At 45.0% G+C, this 22,978-nt stretch overlaps 1 protein-coding gene across 1 annotated transcript in view; it reads right to left on the bottom strand.

Annotated features, from left to right (window-relative positions):
• TNFRSF21 (TNF receptor superfamily member 21) overlaps nucleotides 1–22,978 on the bottom strand; it is a 68,157-nt gene that overhangs the window by 34,308 nt on the left and 10,871 nt on the right. Inside the window, exons 2-3 of the mRNA XM_042938996.1 lie at nucleotides 14,124–14,772; nucleotides 11,928–12,422 (exon numbers count right to left, since the gene is read on the bottom strand). Coding sequence (XP_042794930.1) covers nucleotides 11,928–12,422; nucleotides 14,124–14,772 — 1,144 coding nt within the window. The remainder of the gene's footprint in view (nucleotides 1–11,927; nucleotides 12,423–14,123; nucleotides 14,773–22,978) is intronic.

A 22,978-nucleotide genomic window follows, 5' to 3' on the forward strand; every position in this document is an offset into this window, starting at 1 on the left:
CAGGTTTCAACCTTCTGCCCACTCTTCCTCCTCCAAACAATGGAGAGACGTGGGAGAGGCAGCGGCACATGCTAGTGACCAGCTCAGAATCCAAGGCCAGCTGCGTGAGTGCCAGTCCTGGCTCACCACTGGCTTGACGTGTGGACCTTTGTCAAGTCATGTAATCCTTCTGTGCCTCCGTTCTTAATATGCTGTAGAATGGGCACGGTCCTGCCATTATAAGGTAGTTCTGAGAATTAAATGAGAAAGTACATATAAATCCCACAGAACAGTACCTGGCACACAGTAAGCATCTGATAACCCTGGTGTATTCTTTCTCTCCCTTCCTCCAAACCAGTGTGTCAATGCCAAGGCCTTACATAGGCTCCCTTAGAGCAATTTGCTTATAGAATAATCCTAGACGAGGACATTTTTGAGTAAAACCGAGTTAAAGTGAGAGGATGTCAAGAGCAGCCAGAAAGGTGCTTGAGTGCCTGAGAAGCAGGCCATGAGGGTGTAAGGAAAGGATCAATGAAAGGAGAATGCCTCTGCCTCTTCAAGGTCAAGGTGGGAAAGTTCCGTGTATATTGCAAGAGCTTTAAGAACTTCTTTACTTTCACCTGCAGCCAAGATCTAATTCATCTCCAGCTCCCAGCTTCTTCACCTCCCGCAGCCGGAAATCATCCAATTAAGAGGCTCAGCAAAGGTAGCGGAACATCGCCACCACCTGCAGCCCCCCAAATGAATGACCACCTAGGGACCATCACCATCCCCATGAAGGCAATCCAGGGAGACGTCCCCTTCTGAAACATGCCTTCGTCTCTCCCCGCCATCCACTTCTGAGTCCCTGTGGCCAAAGGGCTAAGTTCTTTTGCTCCCCCAGCCTCAGCCTTCAGTATCCTCACAGGCAAACAGCCTCTCCATGCTGTCATTTAAGAAACAGGAGTAATTGCTTTCAAACCCCGATAGCCTCTGAACTGAGCAGGACACTGCAGTCCTTTGACCAGAGAAGCAACACGTGAAATATAAAAAGCACTGTCCCAGGAGCCAAGAGACTCAGCCTTAGTTTCTTCTCTAAGCCTACTGGCCACACGACATTGGGCAAGTCACTGTTCTCGTCTGGCACTCAGTTTCAGCTTCTGTAAAATGGTAGATTAGACAAATACACACACACACACACACACACACACACACACACACACACACACGATCTCCAACTTGAAGCTCTCCCCAAATAAAACTAAACCAAATACCTTCTACGTTACTAAAGCCTAGTCCTTGGACCGTACCTTAACCTTGGTGTTCACACACACATAATTAAATGAAAAATAACAGAAGTCAAGCAGTTTAATAATGAGTCACGTTTAAAATTTCCTCTTTTTTTTCTTTTTTTTTTTTTTTTGCCTTGGGATTCCTTAAAGGTAACCCTGGTTACAAATAGGAAGAGTTTACTTCAGACACTATAGTCCCCTACTTCAGCCAAAGTACAGCTAAATCAGAATCAGGCAGATTGACCACTGAGTTCCTTTTCAGGAAAACAAGTCAACATCTGAATGACAACTCTGAAACGGGAGATAATACAGTAAAAGACTCAACAAAGAGGGAGAAATATGTAACTAAGATGAAGACTAGCTCCTCTCCAGTCTAATGTCTCTCATAGCACTTTCCCCTGAAGAAATAAGAAATTCCTGGCTGTCGAGGCGAAAGGCAAAACCTGTGGACAAGAGCTCTGCCTGGGCCTCTGAAGTACCCAGCAGGGTGCCTCGCCTATTCCCTGCAGGTGAAACCAGACTTGGACATTGCCTTTCTGGAAGCGAGATAAATTCTTTCTATAACCCCAGCCTTCCACTGATCTGTGAGTGACATTTTTTCCCTCATCCTCAAGGATTATTTTTGGATTATCCTGTAACATTTTAAGCATAGTCCCAACAAATTACAAAGCTGCACGGATCTGTGCTAAATGTGTAATTTAAGAACCCCTTGACAGGGAGAGTAATCCTCCCTGAGAACTAATAAGAACTCGTAAAAATATATATGAAAGTTAAAGAGAGTTTCAGCAGAAGTCTGAACTTATTCATTGATACTCAGCTAGACTGCCTGGGGGTATTGCCCCAACATGTATATCCTGGAAGCTGCCTTGACAGATGGATATGACAGGTGGATATGAGCTGCTGGCCGCCCTCCAGCCAGGACGAGAGTCGACTAACTTTTCCAAGGCAGGAAAGCACTTACCAGGTATGCTCTCTGTGTCACCAGGGTAAAGCTGTTCTCAGGAGTTCTGTTGGGAATGGAGTCCCTCGCCCATATGAGGAGACCAAGGCCTTCCTCAGCATAATAATTCAGAAATGGATGAGAGCCTTGGACACAGCTTCACCTTAGGCAATCAAGGTGACACATCTGAAGGGACTGAAAGACTCAAAAGTAGCTCCCCCCCGCCAGTCCCAACCACGCTACAAAAATGTCTCACATGCTCTCCAAAAGCATGCACGATTATCGCACGTTCCCCTGGTCCTCCCCAGCCACGTGTCCTGACTTAGGTGGAAATTTCCGCTGCCCTGACCTTACTCTAGAGTAAGCGCAAGGGAAAGCTTTACTGCGTGGCAGTGAGCACGCGGTCCTTCTTTGGCATCAGTTTGGGGTTAAGCCTGGCCTCTTATCTCGGCCTGGAAGCCCCTGTACTCCACTCTACAGCCCGCTGCAGGATCCATGAGGGCAGATCACACTGGGACAGACACCAGTGTGACGGCAGTGTCCTCGGTTACAGTAAAATGATCATGCAGACCAAAATCTGATGACCCTGCTGTGTTGGGTTCAAGTTTCCTCATTCTTCAAAGTTGAGATTCAAAGAAAGCAAGTCTTCCTCCCAGGATCAAGCAGCCTTTTAGTAGAAGACCCAGATCGGGACCTCAGGTGTCACAGTCCAGTGTCATTTCTGCTGCCGTGGCGCCTTCTGGGCACCGAGATCCAGCCTCTGAAGAACAAGCCCGTGGCTCCACTCAACCAGCTCATGCTTGTTGAAGGGACTGCATTTCAGATATTCTTACTCTGTGCAGCAATCCGGCATGCCTCCCTTCCAGCTCTCCTCAACACCACTATTCGGACACTGAACAAAGAAAATATTCAATGCAGCCGTGCACGCTCTCAGCTTCTGAGGAAAGAAGGGGCGCGCTGCAGCGTATAGTTGGTTGTGCGTGTCCACTGCCTCGCTCGGTCCCTCTCTCCACACAAAGCACATCGTCCCCTGAGCGAACGACGAAAGGTAGGCAACCAGACTGCACCCCAAACCACTGCCTCCTCCCTCTATGGCTCTGGTTTGCCTAAGAGGCAAGATATAGCAGGTGCATGGCAGGTACCCCCCATGAGGTGGACCCACGAGGTGAGACTAAGGTCTCTTGGCAAAAACTAGTATCTATCAGGAGGAGGTGGAGAAACCCTGGAGTAATTTTTCAGCAAAATACAGGGTAACTGCCACCTTTTCCTTGCCCCCCCCCCCCCCATATCCGATGGTCCTGTTTTATAACTCAGCCCTTCAGCAGTCAGACTGGGAAATAGTTGCTGCTAAACATAAGGTGGAACACTGAGGCTAGAATTCAAGCAGCTGTCCAAGAAGAACCAGACTGCTTCTCCAAGCCATACAAGGCACCGGGAGGCAAGATACAAAAAGAAGTGCTAAGAGGGGCGCCTGGGTGGCTCAGTCGGTTGAGCATCCAACTTCGGCTCAGGTCATGATCTCCCGGTCTGTGAGTTTGAGTCCCGCGTGGGGCTCTGTGCTGACACCTCAGAGCCTGGAGTCTGCTTCAGATTCTGTGTCTCCCTCTCTCTCTGCTCCTCCCCTTCTCACGCTCTCTCTCAAAAATAAATGAACATTTGGGGCTCCTGGGTGGCTCAGTGGGTTAAGCGTCTGACTTCGGCTCAGGTCATGATCTCATGGTTTGTGAGTTCGAGCCCCACGTCGGGCTCTGTGCTGTCAGCTCAGAGCCCAGAGCCTGCTTCGGATTCAGTGTCTCCTTCTCTCTCTGCCCCTCCCCCACTTGTGCTCTGTCTCTCTCTGTCTCTCAAAAATAAATAATAAATAAAAGTAAATAAATAAACAAACATTTAAAAAAATTTATTTTAAAAAAGCTGCTAAGAGACAACACTATGGTATACATCAGGGGCTGGCCAACTAGAACGTGCAGGACAAGCCCCCTATTTCTACAAATAAGATTTTCCTGGAACACAGCCACGTCCATCATTTACATGTTGCCTATAAGGCTGTTTTCATCCCATAAAAGCAGAGCCGAGTAGGGGCGCCTGGGTGGCTCAGTCGGTTAAGCGTCCGACTTTGGCTCAGGTCATGATCTCACGGTCTGTGAGTTCGAGCCCCGCGTCGGGCTCTGTGCTGACTGCTCAGAGCCTGGAGCTTGTTTCGGATTCTGTGTCTCCTCTCTCTCTGACCCTCCCCCGTTCATGCTCTGTCTCTCTCTGTCTCAAAAATAAATAAACGTTTAAAAAAAAAAAAAAAAAAAAAAAGCAGAGCCGAGTATAGCAACATAGACCTTATAACCTTCGAATGCTGAAATACGTCCTAGCTTGCCGACCCCAGTAGAGCGTAGAGAAAATATTACCATGGAAAGGATAAGTCCATATCTAAATATAAAGCCAATAAGGAGCCTTGTTTGATTGTCTATGAGGCTTTCTGCCATTTCAGAGAGCACTGCCTCCAGCAGCAGATTAAGTAAACCAAGAAGGAACCATACCCTGCATGGAGGGAAAACCACATTTCCAGTAAGCTCTTTTAAGGTAGCAGTTTTGACGCTATGTAAGCACAGCTGCACGCACTATAAAGGAAACTCGTGGCCATTATTTCTGTGACTGAGTCAGGAAACAAACCGAGAGACTACCAGAGAGGACAGAAGTGACGATGACGAGTCACTTCTCGACCATCCTCATCACCGCCCTCAACGCTGCCAGCACTTACAGACCACGGGCCACATGGCCGGCAACGTACTGAGCGCTGGGCACACACTCCATTCACTCCCACAACAAACGATCTGTTAGTATGATTCCGATTCTATACACATGGAAAACGAGGCACCGAGTGGCTAAATAACTGGACCTTGATCTTGATCACACAGCCACTAAGTGGAACCAGACTCCAGAGACCTTGCTCTGAAGTGCATATGAGAACAACTTCTTTCTAACCTTCTAAACAGAGGCCCGGAGAAGTGAAAGGTCTTCACTGAAATGGACAGGGAATGGCAATTCTAGAATTTTAGAACCTAGCTTTATTGCTGTCATTTCCAGGGTGTAGTGTAGTGTAGTGTTGCTCTCCTCCCCAAACCCCTGGCCTCCACTGCCTCTGCTGCTCTCACCTCCGACCCAACCAAGGGCCGCCTCCCACTGGCTTCCTTGCTTGAGGGCACCCACAAGACTAAGCCATTTGCATTCTGCTTAAATGCAAGCACCGGGAAGCATTCACGAAGCATTCACGAATTAATTCCCTCTCTTCACGTCACCCAGCTCTCCAGTGTCCAAGAGCCCAAGTGTTCCACATTGAAGAAGCATATCAGATGGAGGAATATCAGCAAATTTTGTAGCTGGTTTTTGCATATTTTAAAGCACTACTGTCACGAAAGCTTCCTTTAGCTCCGAATAATAACTCTTGGTATCTACTACAATTTCGTGTAAAGAAGCCACCTTAAGATCTTTATGTGAAATCCCTCACACCAAATATGATTATGAGCCAAAGGAAAAAAATCCAATATCTGAATTGAAAACAATGCAACCTGGAAAAGGATTAGGTAGATTAATTAGTTCATGGTTGCTCTAGACCAGTGTTATCCAATAGAACTTTCTATGATGGAAATGTTTCAGAGCTGTCCTGTCCAATCTGGCAATTACTAGCTACATGTGGCTATTGAGCCCCTGAACGGTGGCTGGCACAACTGAGGTACTGATTTTTTTTTTTTTTTTAGTTACTTTTACCTTTACGTGCCATAGCTCGGATGGCTACCACACGGGCCAGCTGGACTCCGGACCACCCGTCTGAGGGCCCTGTGCTATTGCCCAGGCCTGGGGACACACAATAAAACCCAGTGTCTGCTCTCTAAGAACTTAGAAACAATGTGGGGAGACAAACCACATAGACACAAATAGTTAAACAGTGCCAGACAATAAGAGCAAAAGGAGTTAAGAAATAGCATCTTAGAATCTAGTTCTACAGAATGAGTCCTTTACCCTTTTGTTGCGAAAGAGTTGCTTGAGAAAGAGTGCACCAGCCGCGTGTACTATTGTTTTTGCAGTCAATTTCTAGGAGATGCCGCTGTCCTTATATGTCATGTGCTTGAAGTAGCCACACCAGAAGGGCTCACTGTCCCTGGCCAATGCTTACTGTCTCCCCGAGACACAGAACTCAGAAGGTGCTAGTCAGGAGCCACGTTCAGTTTAAACGAGATAAATCCACTTCCTTGGGTCTCTCACTCTTTTATTCCTCATTTTTCTCCATATCCTGAAGTCTGAGAGAGAAAGGAAATACGATCGAGGAGAAATACTGTCCATTTTTTGTTCCCTTTATCACCTCGCAGAGCCTCCTGTCTGTATTCTCCTCTCTTATCCATAGAAGCATTTTTCAGGGTGACTTCCACTCCCCGCCCTGCCTTTCAAACTTCCCCTTCCAAATCCCTCGGACAATAGGTTGCTCGGGATCGCAACTTCACACTTTTTGCAAATAGCTAAAGAGAAGGGGGAATAAAGGAAGGAAGAAGAGAGAGAAGTGGGAATGGAGAGAGAAGGGGAAGAAAGGAAGGAAAGGTAACTAGAAATGGCCCATGAAGGAACAGCCATGAGAGAGCGGCGACAGATTCCCGTCGTCAGTCATCCCCTCAGCTACAGTTCTCTCTCTTCCATGGTTACCAGGAAGGGAATAGAGAGACTATTTTGAGACCATTTGAGCCTCTCGCATTGCAATGTATGGCCAGTTGTGCACAGGCTAAATTTCACTATCTTTGCTTTTGTGCTTTTTGTGACAAAGCAGATCAAACAAAAACTACTGTTTCCCATGTGACCTCCCAATGAATGTGAACCCACACCTCTCTTCATTTTAAATTAAATGGAACATTTTGGTCCCACCATTGACCCATTACTTTGGGGTTATACTACAGAAAGAAGGAACGTTTTTAAAAGTGACAAAATGATGACAAATGGACCATTAACAACAGACATACATCTTGAGGACACTCATGATGCAGTAAAAGAGAGTGACATAGATTTTTATGTATAAAACTTCTGGGGCGTCTGGGTGGTTCAGTCCGTTAAGGAGCCTACTCTTGATTTCAACTTGGGTCATGATCTCATGGCTCGTGAGACTGTGCCCCACATCAGGCTCTGCACTAATGGTGAACAGCTGTTTGGGATTCTCTCTCTCTCCCTCTCTCTCTGCCCCTCTCCCGCTCCCGCTCCCACGTGCATGTTCTCTTTCTCTCTCAAAATAAATAAATAATTTTTTTAAAATTCTGAAGGGACTTCTAATTCTGTTGCTGCAATAGACGCATTACAGGAAACCACAGTCCAGACCCAATCAACCAGACATAAAATTGCTACGACTTCAAAAAGGAAGTATACAAGTACCACAGCACCTTCGGTCTTCGAACCTCTTGGCCATATAACATCTCATCTGGTGTTTCCAACACTAGGATTCTGTGAACGCAGGATTGCAGTTTGCAGGAATTCAACTTTAAAACCCCTAACCTGGGGCGCCTGGGTGGCTCAATCGGTTAAGCGTCCGACTTCGGCTCGGGTCATGATCTCACAGTTCGTGAGTTCAAGCCCCGAGTCAGGCTCTGTGCTGATGGCTCAGAGCCTGGAGCCTGTTTCAGATTCTGTGTCTCCCTCTCTCTCTGACGTCCCCCGTTCATGCTCTGTCTCTCTCTGTCTCAAAAATAAATAAACGTTAAAAAAAAAAAAAATTAAAACCCCTAATCTAAGTCCATAGTAGGTAAAGAGGGGTGAGTGGGGCCAAATAAAGGAGAGGCTCTTGTTGGGAAAATGGATGGGAACCAATAGCCCCGCATCAGAGTGCTGAAGGTCTATAAGGCACTCAGGATCACAGCCAGGGTTGCTAAGGTAGGGAGAGATAAGTGATGTCCTACATGTACATGATCTCTTATAGAGCACGCCCCAGGGCTAGGTGATTTTATCCCCTCTCATCCTCATGAACAACTCAGTGTGAAATGGGTGAGGATCACAAAAAGCTCTTATTATACAGGATTATCTGCTGCCCAGAACTCACTGCAATCAGATCAACAAGGTATTGTTTCTAGAGCCCTCTCTGAGCCCCTGGGACGGTTATCAAACAGAACCTCGCTTTGTAATGGGATTTTACCTGGTTGGACCTTTGAGAATAGCAATTTGGAAAGAAGAGACCTTCCTTAGGTCTTCACACTTTTTGCAATATAAACATTGCAATGCAAAAACCTGGGGGAAAAGTTTAAATACGGGAAGAGATCATTGTACCCGAATGAGACTACTGTGATTTAGCTGGAAAAGCATAATCCCGAAGTACTGATTTGAATGCAGGAGTTATGGTTTTATTTGACTTGGCACTTCCATTCTTTTTTACAAGACAGGAGATTGTTTCAAGGACACAGGCATGGGACACAAGGGCACGGGACACAAGGTGGTCCTAAGAATGCCTAAAGGTCACTGAATTAAGCTGCTTTCTACTGCCGACCAGTTTTACTTCTTCAACTCGAAGTGTTCTCAAGAATTCTGACAGCTATGACCGCGATCTAATCTGTAAGTGCAAATACTACAGGAATGGAGTCACTTTTTTAATAAGGTAGGAGGAGGGTTCCGGACACTTACGGAATCCAGCAAGATGTTCTTTGCTCGTGTTCTCCTAATTAGATATATCAGAACAAGTGTCCTGACTGGCCATTTAGAGGGCAATTCAATGAAATAGCTGATCCTAGACCGATCCTGGACCAGAGGAAAAAGGTACGCTATCCATCGAGGGCTTTACTGGGTCAACTGACAGCACTGGAATATGGGCGGTGAATTAAAATACTGTATCCAAAAAATAAATAAATAAAGAAACCCAGGAGCTCTTGATAACGTTAAAAATAAATAAATAAATAAATAAATAAATAAATAAATAAATAAATAAAATAAAAAATACTGTATCCATGTTAAATTTATTAAGTTTGAAAATGACTACATTTTTTAAGGAGAGTATCCTTGGGGCGCCTGGGTGGCTCAGTCAGTTAAGCGTCCAACTTCAGCTCAGGTCACGATCTCACCCTTTGTGGGTTCGAGCCCCACGTCAGGCTCTGTGCTGACAGCTCGGAGCCTGGAGACCACTTCCGATTCTGTGTCTCCCTCTCTCTCTGCCCCTCCCCTGCTCGCACTCTGTCTCTCTCTGTCTCTCAAAAATAAACATTTAAAAACTTAATTTAAAAAAATTTAAAAAATATAGAGACTATCCTTACTGTTAAGAAATGTATACTAACGTACCTAGGCTTAAAGGACCATGAAATGACTCAGAAAAATTATTGTAGGCATGCACATATGTATGTAGGTCTTCCTTAACTTGTGATGGGGTAACATCCTGATAAACCCATCGCAGGTTGAAAGTATCATTTAATACAGTAAGTTGAAAATGCATGTAATACACCTAACTCATTATTCTCAACTAAGAGAAAAATACACCTCACCTATCAAACATCACGGCTAAGCCTAGCCTACCTTAGACATACTCGAACACTTACATTAGCGTACAGTTGGGCAAAATCATCTCACACCAAGCCTAGTTTATAATAAAGTGTTGAGTACCTCGTGTAATTTACTGCATACTTCACTTTCACTGAAAGTGAAAACCAGAATGGTTATTTGGGTACATCAGGGTTATAAGTGTATTGGTTGTGCACCCCCGTGACCACGTGGCTGAGAGATGCCTGTCACCCAGCATCATGACAGAGTATCATTCTGCACATCACTGGCCCAGAAAGACCAGAATTCACAATCTGAAGTACAATTTGGAGCGAATGTGTATATGTATCACTTTGGCAACGTCCGTAATGTCAAAACACCTGAAGTTGAACCATCATTAAGTCGGGGACAGTCTGCATATATACACTACGTATTATGTAACACTATTTTATATATATTATATAACATTATGCTATATGTAACAAACTCGTCTGTGTTATGTCACAACACAACACAAAGTCTGTATGTAATTTTATATAAAAAGAGCAAATAAGCAAAAGGACAAAAGTTAACCACCGGTCGATCTGGGCACAGGTATATCGGTATTCTTTGTACTATTGCCAATATTTCCATAAGTCTGAAATTATGTCCAAATAAAACTACGTTTTATGAAAAAGGAGGGGAGAATTAATTGAAGACTTCCTTCCCCAGCTGGGTTGCCTGCAAAGAGACATCTTATTCAAATCTATGCAGGCTCTATCCCAAACAGGATGTTCCCCCCAGTCTGATTTTCACTCAGACTAGCAAAAGGAAGCAAAATGAGTTTTGGGTTGTTTTTTTTTTAACTTTCCCTAAATTTCTGATTATAAAAATTGCATGAGCTTATTATAGAAAATTCGGGGAAAAGAACAGAAAACTAATAAAGAAGGGGAAAACAGCACTCAAACATTCCACTATACCCCACCAAACTGGAAGAAACATTATTTTTATTCTGGCGTATTTCTTTTCAGTCTTTTCCCAACATTTTAAGAGAACCAGGATTATATTGTGTAAAGTGCGTAGCCTGGGTTGGCTATGTTGTTTTTCTTTTAAGCTAGTGTAAACATTTCCCTATGTCGCGGGTAAAAAGAACAACACCTCATTAAATCGTCAATGTCAACACTGTATTCCACTACATGGATATGCCATAATTTACTTATTCATTTCCCTAAAACTAGGCCTTTGATTATTTTCAGTTTTTATTTATTACACAACATGCTGAGTTAAAAGTTTAAGGTCTTTGGGCTCAAATCTTTTTTTTAGTATTTCCGCTCTATGCCTTTATGAGAGATTCACAAAAACTGAATTACTGGGGCAAAGGGCATAAACATTTTTAAGACTCAACACAGGGGTTCCCGGGTGGCTCAGTCGGTCGAGCGTCTGACTCTTGATTTCGGCTCAGGTTGTGATCCCACTGGATTGAGCCCCCGAGGAATCAAAGAAAGGGAAATTACTACCACAAGTTAAAAACTGCACTCGTCACATCAAACTTAGCTGCTGGGACACGTCCTGTTAGCTGTTTTTAGCCTTCGAAAAAAGGAAAAACTGAAATATTCTACCCTGTATCAGCACACACTGACCACTCGGTAGAAGACACAGGGTCCAGCTTCGGATGATAACCAGTAGAGTAAGCTTTGGGTGTCTATAATCTAAAAGACTTTCCTATCCTCCTGATAGAAATGGGATCCTCAAAACACAAGGAGGGGAAAAGCACTTGTGAGAAAGTGACAGGAATCTAAAAGCAAGGTTCAGATTCAAAAAGGCAAACTTAACGAAGACAAGATGGGTTTTTCGCCCTCTATTTTTCCAGCAGCCTCGTATTGTAGAAGCAAGGGACCTAACAGTCAGGAGATACGGAGTCAGTCCCATCTGGGCTGAACAAACAACCAGCCTGGGTCAAGGACACAGCCAAACTTCCCTGAACTCTATCTCCCCGCTTGTTAAATGATACGGTTGAACAAAGTCCCTAAGGGTCATTCTCAGGTCTCTGATTTGTCAACATTCTCCTTTAAATGTGCCGGGGAGAAAAGGGCAGAGTGGTTATTGTCTGTGAATGTATTACGTCAAATGCGGACCACCTCATTTTTCATAGCACAACTAGAGCCAACAGCACATGGTATACAGTAGCTTCCAGAAACTTTGCATTTCCCACTCCTTCAGGCAGCAAGGACTAAGAAAGGACAGGCATGGGGATCTGTGAGCAAGGAGAAAAGAAGGCTCACCATGGCCATTGCAGTAGTAGATCCACTTCTCCCGGTTCTGGGTTGGGGTCATGGATTTCTTCAGCCCTGCCTTTTCCACAATGGCGCTCGGATCCTGCCGGGGCCCCTTTTTCAGAGTCCTTGAGCTTTTCCGGATACTGCATACCACTATCACCACAAGCACCAGCAGCAGGAAAAGCACAATCATCCAGGGCAAATGTTCATTGATGTCAAAATGCTTGTGTAAATTCTGTCTGGGGTGACCCCTCTTGAGGCCTTTGATGGGCGTGCTGGACTTCTCCCCCCCAGTGGCCTCCATGGATGGCAGCAGCTTCAGGATGTGTCTGTGGTGGGGGCCTTGCTGGTGGTTGACTACCTGGAGGTTTGGGAAGGTCTGGTTCACGCCTTCCTCACCCCTCGCTGAGCTTGTGTTGTTGGGGACTGTCCCTTCCTGGATGCCACTCGGTACCTTTGGTCTAACAGAGGCAGAAGAGCTGGATTCTGTTGAGTTCATGCCTAGAAAAAAGGAGTGGGGGAGAGCTTTTCTATATTTGGGGATCTGTATATTCCTCCTCTTCCTGTTCATCTTCAAACCAGGCCAGATAACGCAAGATGTGAACTGTTGGAGCTTAAGAGTAATTTATACTGCACGTTTTCGTAAGGACTCTAACGGCACTTTTACGTGGAAGGTAAAAACTAAACCTAACAGCTAAACTCACTTCCTCATGGCAAAACCAACAGCATCCTCAGGGACCCAACATCTGAGCTTCAGGGCAGCTTCTCCTACGCTTCACGTTCAGAGCAGACCCATGAATGTTCAGGGTTCTAGTCAACTCTTAATTGTGCTGATTATTCACAAAACTAATCTAATTCCTTTACTCCTCCTCCTTTTGACCATTTCAGGATACAATGGTAAAATTGAGACTATAACTAAGGTAGGGAAAAAGAGCTCAAACTCAGTTCCAAATCCAACCAGGGAAAGCTTTGGTGAGAAAAGTCAGTGAATAAAACAAAGCAGGACTTAGCATCTGCTATTAATAGATTAGTAAATTTTGGGCAGCTTAGTGGACTTCTTTCAGAGAAGCTTGCACATACTCCTGGTGTGAGAGCCAGGGATTTCGAGTCCCAAGAGACAGGACCTAGCCTGCATCCTTCACTGAGAAAACCTGGACAGTTCATTTGAGCTCTTTGAGCCCATTTCTTCATTTCAAAATGGCGGTTGTGAGAAGGCCCTCCTTACAGAGTTATCATGAAGGTCCAGTGTAATCACACACAAAGAGTATGCTAGAAAGCACAACTCAAGTTGGCTATCATCTCATGAAAATTAATCAAAAAGGACTTGGAAATAAATAATAAATTTTATATTCTGCCTGACGTCCAAATCCTAACAACTAGGATACTTGATGAAGGGCATAAAGTTAAAATAATTGGAAAAATTAAACTTATAGGCGCACCTGGGTGGCTCAGTCGGTTGAGCGTCTGACTTTGGCTCAGGTCATGACCTCACAGTTTGTGGGTTCAAGCCCCATGTCGGGCTTTGTGCTGATGGTGTGAAGCCTGCTTCAGATTCTCTGTCTCCCTCTCTCTCTGCCCCTCCCCCAGTGGCTCTCTCTCAAAAATAAACATTAAAAAACTTTTTTTAAAGAAAAAAAATTAAAGTTCTTATTTTCCAAATGTGAATGCCAGGTATGTTCAACATGCTACAAATGTGCTTGTTTCCTGAAACTTCTTTCTTTCTCCTTTTATGCCCCAACTTGTTTCTAATATTCATCCTTCCCTTCCAGGCATCATGGTATTTTCTCCCCTTATCCCTCCTTCTTTCCTTCTGGCTGTGTCTATCCAGGATTGATTCCATGTTGGAAAACTGAGTCTGGATGGAACCTTGAACATCATGTATTTAACAAGTTTGAAACCAAGGCCTGAAGAAGTGACTTACATAAGGTCACACACTATCTTTATTTCTCTCGTTCTTATTTTTAAACTTGATGTGACCTAGTTTTTAGATATTTGATTCCCCCCAACAGAAAACCTGAGTCTAAATGTTTCTAATGCATGCAAAGAAGCCAGATTAAATTAGCCACGAAATGGAGGCCCTTCCTCAAAGGGTGACTTTGGAATATACAAAACGGAGAAAACATCCTCCGTACAAGCCCATTTTCGGTAGTTCCACTGGGTTCAAAACCTTTTTCAAATAAGTAACTCATGAGGTTAAGTTACCTTTGGGAATATAGGTGGAGGAAGGGACTTCATGGGATTCCATGTGCTCCGGGTATGAAAAGATGGCTGTGCCAGGGGAAGGTGAGGTCGTGCTGGAGGACGAAAGTGTGCCACAGACGTTGTCTGCTTCCTTGGTCCCCGGCTTGATCACCACCAGGTTCTGACTCAGACAGTCTGTGTATGCTTTGCATTTCATCACACTAGAAGGCACATCAGAGAAGGTACCCCGAGCACACTGCTTACACCGCACGTCCTCGGTCTCTGTCCCTTTCTTCCGCACACCCCAACCCACAGGACACACCGTATGGGGGGTGCAGGTACCATTAAACTGGAACATGCCAGGTGGGCAAGTGCATTCTCGGTCAGTCAAGGCAGCACAGGGTAATTTCTCAACCATCGGCCATGGGCATGGCTGACTACAGTCATGGCATTTCTCTATGCCATTCTCATGCCTGGTAAAGGTCCCCACAGGGCAGCTACTACAGACACGCAGGCTTGTGTTGGTACAGTGCTCGGACACATACGTTCCTGCCGGACATTTGTCACAGGTTAGCACCTGGCCAGTGGCACGGTCCACATGGTGGTATTTGCCAATGAGATTTGGGGCCTTCTGTTCTGGCTGAGCTGTGGTGGTGCTAAGGAATCCAAGCTGAAAGAAATAAAAGGGGAGGGAGAAGGGATAAAAACCAAGAAGGTGTTAGATGGGAACAGAGGAGAAGAAAGAAAAGAACACCACAACCACCATCGCTCCCATTAGAGATCCAACCAGTCCCATAGCCTCTTAACACTACGGCAGCAACACAGTAGGAAGAGACCAAGACTCTGATTCCATCCTGAGGCCTGATTTGGTTTTGTTGCGTGACCTGTGCCTCAACTTCCTTCTTTTTCTGTCTGTAGTGACATGAAGTTGATAATACCGCTCGAATCGATTACAAAAAATCAACTGAGAATATGAACATGAAAACACTTTGTAGTTCATATTCAAAATGCTGTATAGGGGCGCTTGGCTGGCTCAGTTGGTGGAGCTTGCAACCCTTCACCTCAAGGTCGTGAGTTCAACCCCCATGGTGGGCATAGAGCTTACCTAAATTTTTTTTCAAATTAAAAAAAAAAATTGTTTTTAAATGCTGTGTAGAAGTGAAAAGTCCTAATGCAAGAAGAAACTAACTTCCTGAACAGTTGTCTTCCTTCTCCTGGCCCAAATGTTAAGTTGCCATTGCTTGGTACCAGGACAAAGCAACTGAGAAGTATGACAGCGTCTATTTAAGCTACTTCTGCTTATGGTACCAGATTACCCACATGGGGTTAACTGATAATGCATGATTTTTTCAAAGCTTTTCTCTATGCAACGCCAAACATTCTTTGGTTTTGTTTCATTTGCAAAACAGAGGCAGGCCCTTGGCATTCTTAATTTGCTTTCAACAATAGAGTTGATGCTTTTAGATGTACATCCTGTTCTGCTCAGCCTCTGAAGACCATGGTTGCGGGAGCATGGACCTACAGACACCTAGGGGGTCCAAACACAAAGCTGGGTCCAGCAGGGACTCAACAGATGTAAATTTAATTCATAGGACGGAAACTTCACCCAGCTAGATTTTACACTAGCTTCCAAACTGAAACCTTCAGAGAAAGTAAATTATATTTGTGGTACTAAATCTTGAGGTCCTTCTGAGAGGGGAGAAAAATATTTAAGAATGAATATTAAGAGAGAGCTTTTCTGCAAGAATGAAGGTTGAGAGGGTCCAACAAGAAAGTTCCCACTGCCCTCTTCAAAATGAAGAGAGGTCAAGCGTCAAGAAAATAATGGCTGCCTCAAACTACCAGATACCCATCAGGGCAATTTCCTTCTAAATTAAAACCAATAACTAGGAGAATGAAAGCAGAATTTTTTCAAAAATTGATCAGAATTCCTGTCTCCTTAGCACCCTGCAACTTAACCCAAGATTCAGTTCCCCTCCACTGCAAAATTTAACTAATTGAATCAAAAGTGTCATCCCTTACTCTCGCCCAGGGCCACCTCCAGTTAAACAACCATACTGAAAACAAATTTTTAGCTTGTGAGAATCTAGTCATCGTTTCTTTAATCTGAGACACACAAAAAAGAGCTAGTGGTTGATTTTTCTTGGTAAGAAACTTAACTGCAGGTTGGACTGTGAAGAAAAAGAATCTCCTGCTTAATAATGATAAATTCTCTACTATCATCCCCTTTTTTGCTTCTGGCTTTCTTTCCTTTTCTTGGTCATTCTGTTTGCAAAATCAGCCCAGCCACACTCTTCTGAGCATTGCAGACGTATTAGATTGAGGGAAGAAAGCCCATCACCAGCGTGTGGAGCCCCAGTTCCATTTGTGAAGCACATGAGGACAAATCTCGTCCCCATCTCCTTGACACTAAGGACCGACCCAAGAGGTCGCAAAAGTGGCCCTACTCTATGTTGCTCCAAGTTCCTTTATATGTAGCTTCTGAGTGCAAAAGCGCTTCTAGATGGACACAATGTTCTGGAAGTTTGAAAGATGTATAAACAACCCAAATGGCAGGTTATTACACTTGTGTAAAGGAGATAAATCGGAGAACATACGGGAGATCTGGCCAGAGAGTGGTGGTCAGGACAACCACCACCTTGCTGTGCAACGTATGGGCTCTGAGTCTGGCCCCTACCTGTGCAAGGCTAGACAGTCAGCCAGGCATCTACTCCAGGGTGGCTCTGCAGAACAAGCATAGTGGTGAATAGCAGTGTGTGTGTGTGTGTGTGTGTGTGTGTGTGTGTGTGTGTGTGTCCAGGCGTGGGGTTGGAGCTTGTCTTCTATAGCTTCACTTCACTCCCCAGGGTGCACCCTTCTCAGGGATGCATCAGCCCCTGACTACCGAATTACCAGAGGTCCCCACCCCTCCGGCGGCACACGAAACCCATTTCCAGATCCCACTGCACCCCCGCTCTTCGCCACTCATTAAGTAGATGTTTCAGTTCTCTGTTCCTTTAGAATAATTTGTCAGATTTCTAACTGAAGCAAAGCTCGGGGCTCTTTAACTGCATTATACTAAGTAACCCACTTTACAGACAATGGGGCTCTAAAAACGGACCTTTCAATTACCTCATGTTACAGGAGGCAATTCTGGCTCCTACACACGAGTTAACAATGATGCCTCAGCATCTCACCCGGACTGAATGCTAGAAATGAGATTTGTGCAGAACTAGGCATCTTGAACGCACTGGACAAACGTGCAGTGAAGACCTACTACGTGTATACGAGGCACCATGTCACCGGCTGACAACGGAGCCCTGTGAACTCCATTCCAGCCCCATGCAGTGCACCTTCTAAAGCAAGGTGGACAGAAACAACGAATTACATCAGGTATTACTTAATTCCAATTGAGATTACTGCTAAGGAGAAACACAGAGTCCCGTGAGGGGGAGGTTAGCACATGCTTCCTAGCTCAGGGATGTTATGGAAGTGTTTGGAGTCGTTCCGAAGGACAGAGAAGCAGAATTTAATTCTGCACAGGGGGAAGGGAGGGCAGATTAGGCAGAGGGAGCCCCACAGCAAAATTCTGAAGCAGAGGGGCGCCTGGGTGGCTCCGTCGGTTAAGCGTCTGACTCTTGGTTTCGGCTCAGGTCATGATCTCACGGTTTGTGGGATAGAGCCCTACATCGGGCTCTGCACTGACAGTGCAGAGCCTCCTTGGGATTCTCTCTCCCTCCCTCTCTGCCCTTCCCCTGCTTGCATGCTTTCTCTCTCTCTCTCAAAATAAATAAATAAACTTAAAAAAAAAACCTGAAGCAGAATAAAGCTTAGCTCAAGAACGAAAAAAGTTTAGGTGGCTCTACGTCAAATGCAACACAGTGGCCATAGTTAAATTTGGAGGGGCTCTGAATTTTGATCGTAATCCAAAACGCAATGAGAAGTCACTCTGCATTTATATGGGGGGGGGGGCGACATATAATCACATTTGTGAATAAAAAAGTTAACTGGCAGCAGAGTAGAGGGGGAAAGTGGCTGGGGGGAGAATGGATGAAAAAAGGTGAAAGCCAAAGTGAAAGTCAGGGGTGGCTGGGATTAAGGGGATGGCCATGGAAAGAGAAGAAGGCAATGGATTCGAGAGGTCAGAGCAGCTAGATTTGGTGAACAATTACCTATGGAAGGAGAGAGAAAAAAAATCAATCATCTTCATATCAGGCTTGAGAGCACCATTCTCGAGGCTGCCCCTGAAGCCAGGAGGGTGCACCTGTGGGCCATGGCAAGGTCAGGAGGTAGGGCTCCGAGCTCCCCATTTCTGCCCCAAACACAGCAGCTCTGATTTACCAATTTGCTAAGGGGGCTGGGGCTCCGAGTAAGAACTCATTTGAAGGAAGGATTACTCCTAAAACAAGTTTGCAAATCACTGCATTTGAGGGACCTCTAAGATCTCCTCCAATTCCAAAGTCAATGGCAAAAACCCATCTGAGCTACAAAGCTGGAGGACAGTCCGTTGAGTGTCCGACTCCTGATTTTGGCGGGGGTCATGATCTCAGGGTCGTGAGATCGAGCCCGGAGCCAAGCAGGTGTGGAACCTGCTTGAGATTCTCTTTCCCTCTCTGTCTCTCCCCTGCCCCTCCCCCCACTCACACTCCCTATTAAAATGAATCTACTATATAAGTATTGTCAGCCTGTGGGAAGACCAGACCTGAATAAGAAAGGATATGTGCACTAAGGTTTAGAAAACAGAAGACGTGTTTTTGTCCAGGTTCTGCCTTAAGATCAGTTGCACCTTGCCTCACGTGTGTGTCAAATTAGGTACGTTGTACTAGATCCTATTCAACTCTAACCTTCAAGATCATATTCAACTCTGTCTGCGGCTATAGGTCAAGTTCCACCTCCTCCACGAAGGCTTTACAATTACTCCTATGTCTAGGATTCCAAGCAGATGAGCAAGCTCTTCATCACATTTCCTGTTTCTAGTCTTCATTTCGGTGACTAATTACATCTTGCTGGTAATGTTTGTTGATGGCCTCATAAGTGTATATATTTATCTTCCCATAATGATTATAAGCAGCTCAAGGCCAGGGACAACCAACCACATGGATTGCATTTCCTTCCTTGCTGAACCACTTCAATAATGACGACCATGGAAATCATAAACAAAGCAACCTCTGAGCCAGGGGTCAGTGAACTGAATCGCACATGCTACTTATTCTTGTAAATAAGTTTTACTGCAATGCAGCCATTCATTTAGGTATTGCCTATAGCAGCTTTCAACTACAAGAGCAGAGCCGGCTAATTCCAAAAGAGACCAGATGGCCCACAAACTTAAAAATATTTACTATCTGGCCTTTTACAGGAAAAAAGCCAACTAATACCTGGTCTGAGAAGTCAAAAGAAATGTCAAAAAACGCAGGGACCAGGAGCCCACTCATCGGAACCCTCAGACCTTCTCTCAGTCTAACAATCAGTATTGAGTTCTTGGCTTCCTTTGTTGACACACACCAAATCTGATCCATTTATCCCCTGCTTAAAACAATAGTTTCGAGGGACGCCTTGTAGCTCAGTCAGTTAAGCAGCCAACTCTTGGTTTTGGCTCAGGTCACGATCTCACAGTTCGTGAGATCCAGCCCCGCATCAGGCTCTGCGATGACAGTGCAGAGCCTGCTTGGGATTCTCTCTCTCCCTCTCTCTCTCTGCCCCTCCCCTGCTCATGCTCTCTCTCTCTCTCTCTCTCTCTCTCTCTCTCTCTCAGATATATATAAACTAAAAAAAAACAAAACAAAACAAAACCTCAGTGGCTTCACATACGACTTAGGATGAAATGCAAAATCTTTCACAGAGATCGGACTTCCTCTGCAATATCATCCCTGCCCTTCTCTTCCTAACTTAAATCAGGTTTCACGTTGTCCCCTCCCCTTTTTTCCTATGAAACCCATAATTTTGCAGTGGTACATCTGTCAAGTTTAGGTGTGCCTTCCCACCTGGACAAGCTCCATGAGGACAAGGATAGAGTCTGTTTCACATACCGATGCTAACGCAAGCCCTCAAGGCCTGTACCCGATTCATGACATACCTGACGAGTGTTTATTGACTCAATGAGTGGATGTGCAGACCATAAACAATTAGAAGCAACAAATTACAGTGTGATGGTACAGAAGCGGCTGCTGGAGCACAGGTATGAGAGCCAACGTGAGAAAACCAAAAGGCCTCCACAATGTAGCCATCAGAATCCAAGTCTGGCAGCCTTCGGTGGGCGGGCACACAGTCTGTTTCACCTCCAAAGACACTAAGGACACATGACCGTTTTAACAGAACCATGCCTGATGTACAAGAATTACGTTGGGCGGGGCGCTTGCGATGACAACCGGATGTCACGAAGAATTTAAAACATCCCTCTTCCTTTTATAAAAAAAAAAAAAAAAACATCACAGTAATGTGAGACTTGGACTTGTGAGAGGTATAATGAGATTATTCTTCAGAAACTATTTATGTTCCATCCTAGTCGAAACTTCAGTTCTTGGGAAATTTTCATTTATCCGGGATGCTGATTTCACCGGCCATAATGGATAAATAACCAAATGTCAGTGTACCAACCCTCACCGTACAGGATGTGGGAGTGCTATAAATGCTTAATGAGTAGCCAAAAGGCAAACCCCAGGATAAAGCAAATTGCAAAAGAGGAAAGAGGCAGCTCCAAAATGACCAGCTGTAAAGGCCCCCAAGGCTGCCACACTCACCTTGGTGGCCCACATCACACCGGTCCTGTTGTCACTTCTCCTCTAGGGCACTGGGATGAGACTGAGGACCAGAAGCACCCAGATGTGCAAACATAGGTCAGATTGCTGATGTTTATAAATCTTGAACAAGTCTTATCCCATGACCTCATCCTTCAAACCAACGGGAAAGAAAATCCCCTGCGGTTTACCTGTACAATGTATTTATGCCATTCTTGCTCTGGATCAAATTCCAGTAATTTTTCATGGAAAATGAGTAAGCTCAAGGCAGTGACAGACTTCTGCCTATTCACAATGGGCAAGCAGGAAAGCTGCTTTTGAGTTTGCTAGAGAAAATGTTTAATGGCACGTCAAACTATTATTTTAAGAGGGATCTCAGTTACTGTGATATTCTAACAAAGACAAGGCAAGCAAGTTATTCCTGAGATGGTGACCATAAAGCCTGCCAACTGATGCTCAAAAGGCAAAAGCCAGGCAGAGCTAGGCACCCCCAGAATTTCTGACCATTTTATTATGAGAGTCACATCAAATTTATAAGCAGCAGACATTGCTGGGAATTCTCCAAATTTGAAGGGGAAAAAGAACGGTATGAAGAGGAAAGCTGCAAGGACAAAGCTTCCACAAAACACAGATCTGTTCCCAGGTATGTTATATAAATTTGGTCAGCTTCTTGCATTCCCTATTATCTACGCTGCCTTAAAAAGGTCTTCTGTTGCTAGGGCAAAAGCAGGGACTGCTGTTAACGTCGGCGAATATAAAGAAACACCGAGGCTAGAATGTGCTGACTCCAGGGCTGGAAGGAGGCGAGCTCAGGGCATACTGGGAAAAGGAAAAACACAGGCACAACTTAACCCAGATGCTGTCTGGCCTGGAACCTGCAATGCAGAGGAGTGCCCGCACCCAGCACTGAGTCCTTGGACCACAGATTTCAGTTCCTTCCATCTAGGCCAGTGGCTAATTCCGTGGGCCAGGACCCCCGCCTACATGGGGAAGCCACATTATAAACAAGACAGTGGTCAAGGTTTAGGGGAAACACTTTTCTGCGCTCCCTGAGCATTTATAGAATCCTCATATAAACCAAGGCAACACTAACAACACCAGCCAGGGCAACGGTCCCGGCAGGAGAGCATAAACAAGACCTATTTTAGCCTGGCGTGTGCCCTGCAGGCTGGCTCCACCAAGGTCCCGGCTGTAGGATCTTGGCGAGTGACCCAACCTGTGTCTCCGTGTCCCCATCGGTATAACGGCGAGAACTGCTCTCCCAAGACCGTTTTCAGGATTCGTTGTTAATACAGATAAAGCGGGTGTAACACGCAAGACACAAGTCAGCCCCCCGGATATTTTAGTTATTTTAATCATCACTCCTTCTACTTATCACATTACTCTACGGTAGCTTCATTCCCTTGGGATTAGACAGTCTCCTACAACACCCCAATTAAAATGCAAATGTCCAGTTCCTGAGAAGTGCATTAAAGACACCAGATTTTAGAGGCGTCTGGGTGGCTCAGTCGGTTAAGCGTCCGACTCTTGATTTCGGCTCAAGTCAAGATCTCAAGGTTCGGGAGTTTGAATCCCACATTGGGCTCCACACTGACAGCATGGAGCCTTCTTGGGATTCTCTCTCTCCCTCTCTTTGCCCCTGCCCTGCTCATGCTCTCTCTCTCTCTCTCTCTCAAAATAAATAAAACGTAACAAAAAAATTTTTTTTTAATTTTAAAAAGACACCAGATTTTAGAAAGCTGCAATCCTAAAACATTCCCTACTAGCCTTGGAGCATGCTACAAAAAACAAAAAACAGAAAACAAAATACAGAGTGCACGGTGAGGAGTTAAGAGACAAACAAGGGCCAACTGACACTTCAAAAAAGGTTTAACGTGTAAACAATACATAGCAAACGAGAAAACACAAGAGAGGAGAAAGGATTTACTTTCAATAAAGTGTACTTCAGACAAACGGAGCAGCAGAATTTCAGCAAGCATGTTCCAGAATGAGTTTCCCTGACCTGGTCCAACAGGATGCTCATGCTCTCGGGTCTGAAACTCGGGGGAGGAAACTCCCGCCAGTCCCCTGCTTTTTTATAGCCCAGTCCCCTGCTTTTTTATAGCCCACGAGCTAAGAATGATTTTTACATTTCAAATAGTTGCGGGCGTAGGGGGGTGGGGG

The sequence above is a fragment of the Panthera leo genome, chromosome B2 (assembly GCF_018350215.1).
Source record: "Panthera leo isolate Ple1 chromosome B2, P.leo_Ple1_pat1.1, whole genome shotgun sequence".
NCBI lineage: Eukaryota > Metazoa > Chordata > Mammalia > Carnivora > Felidae > Panthera > Panthera leo.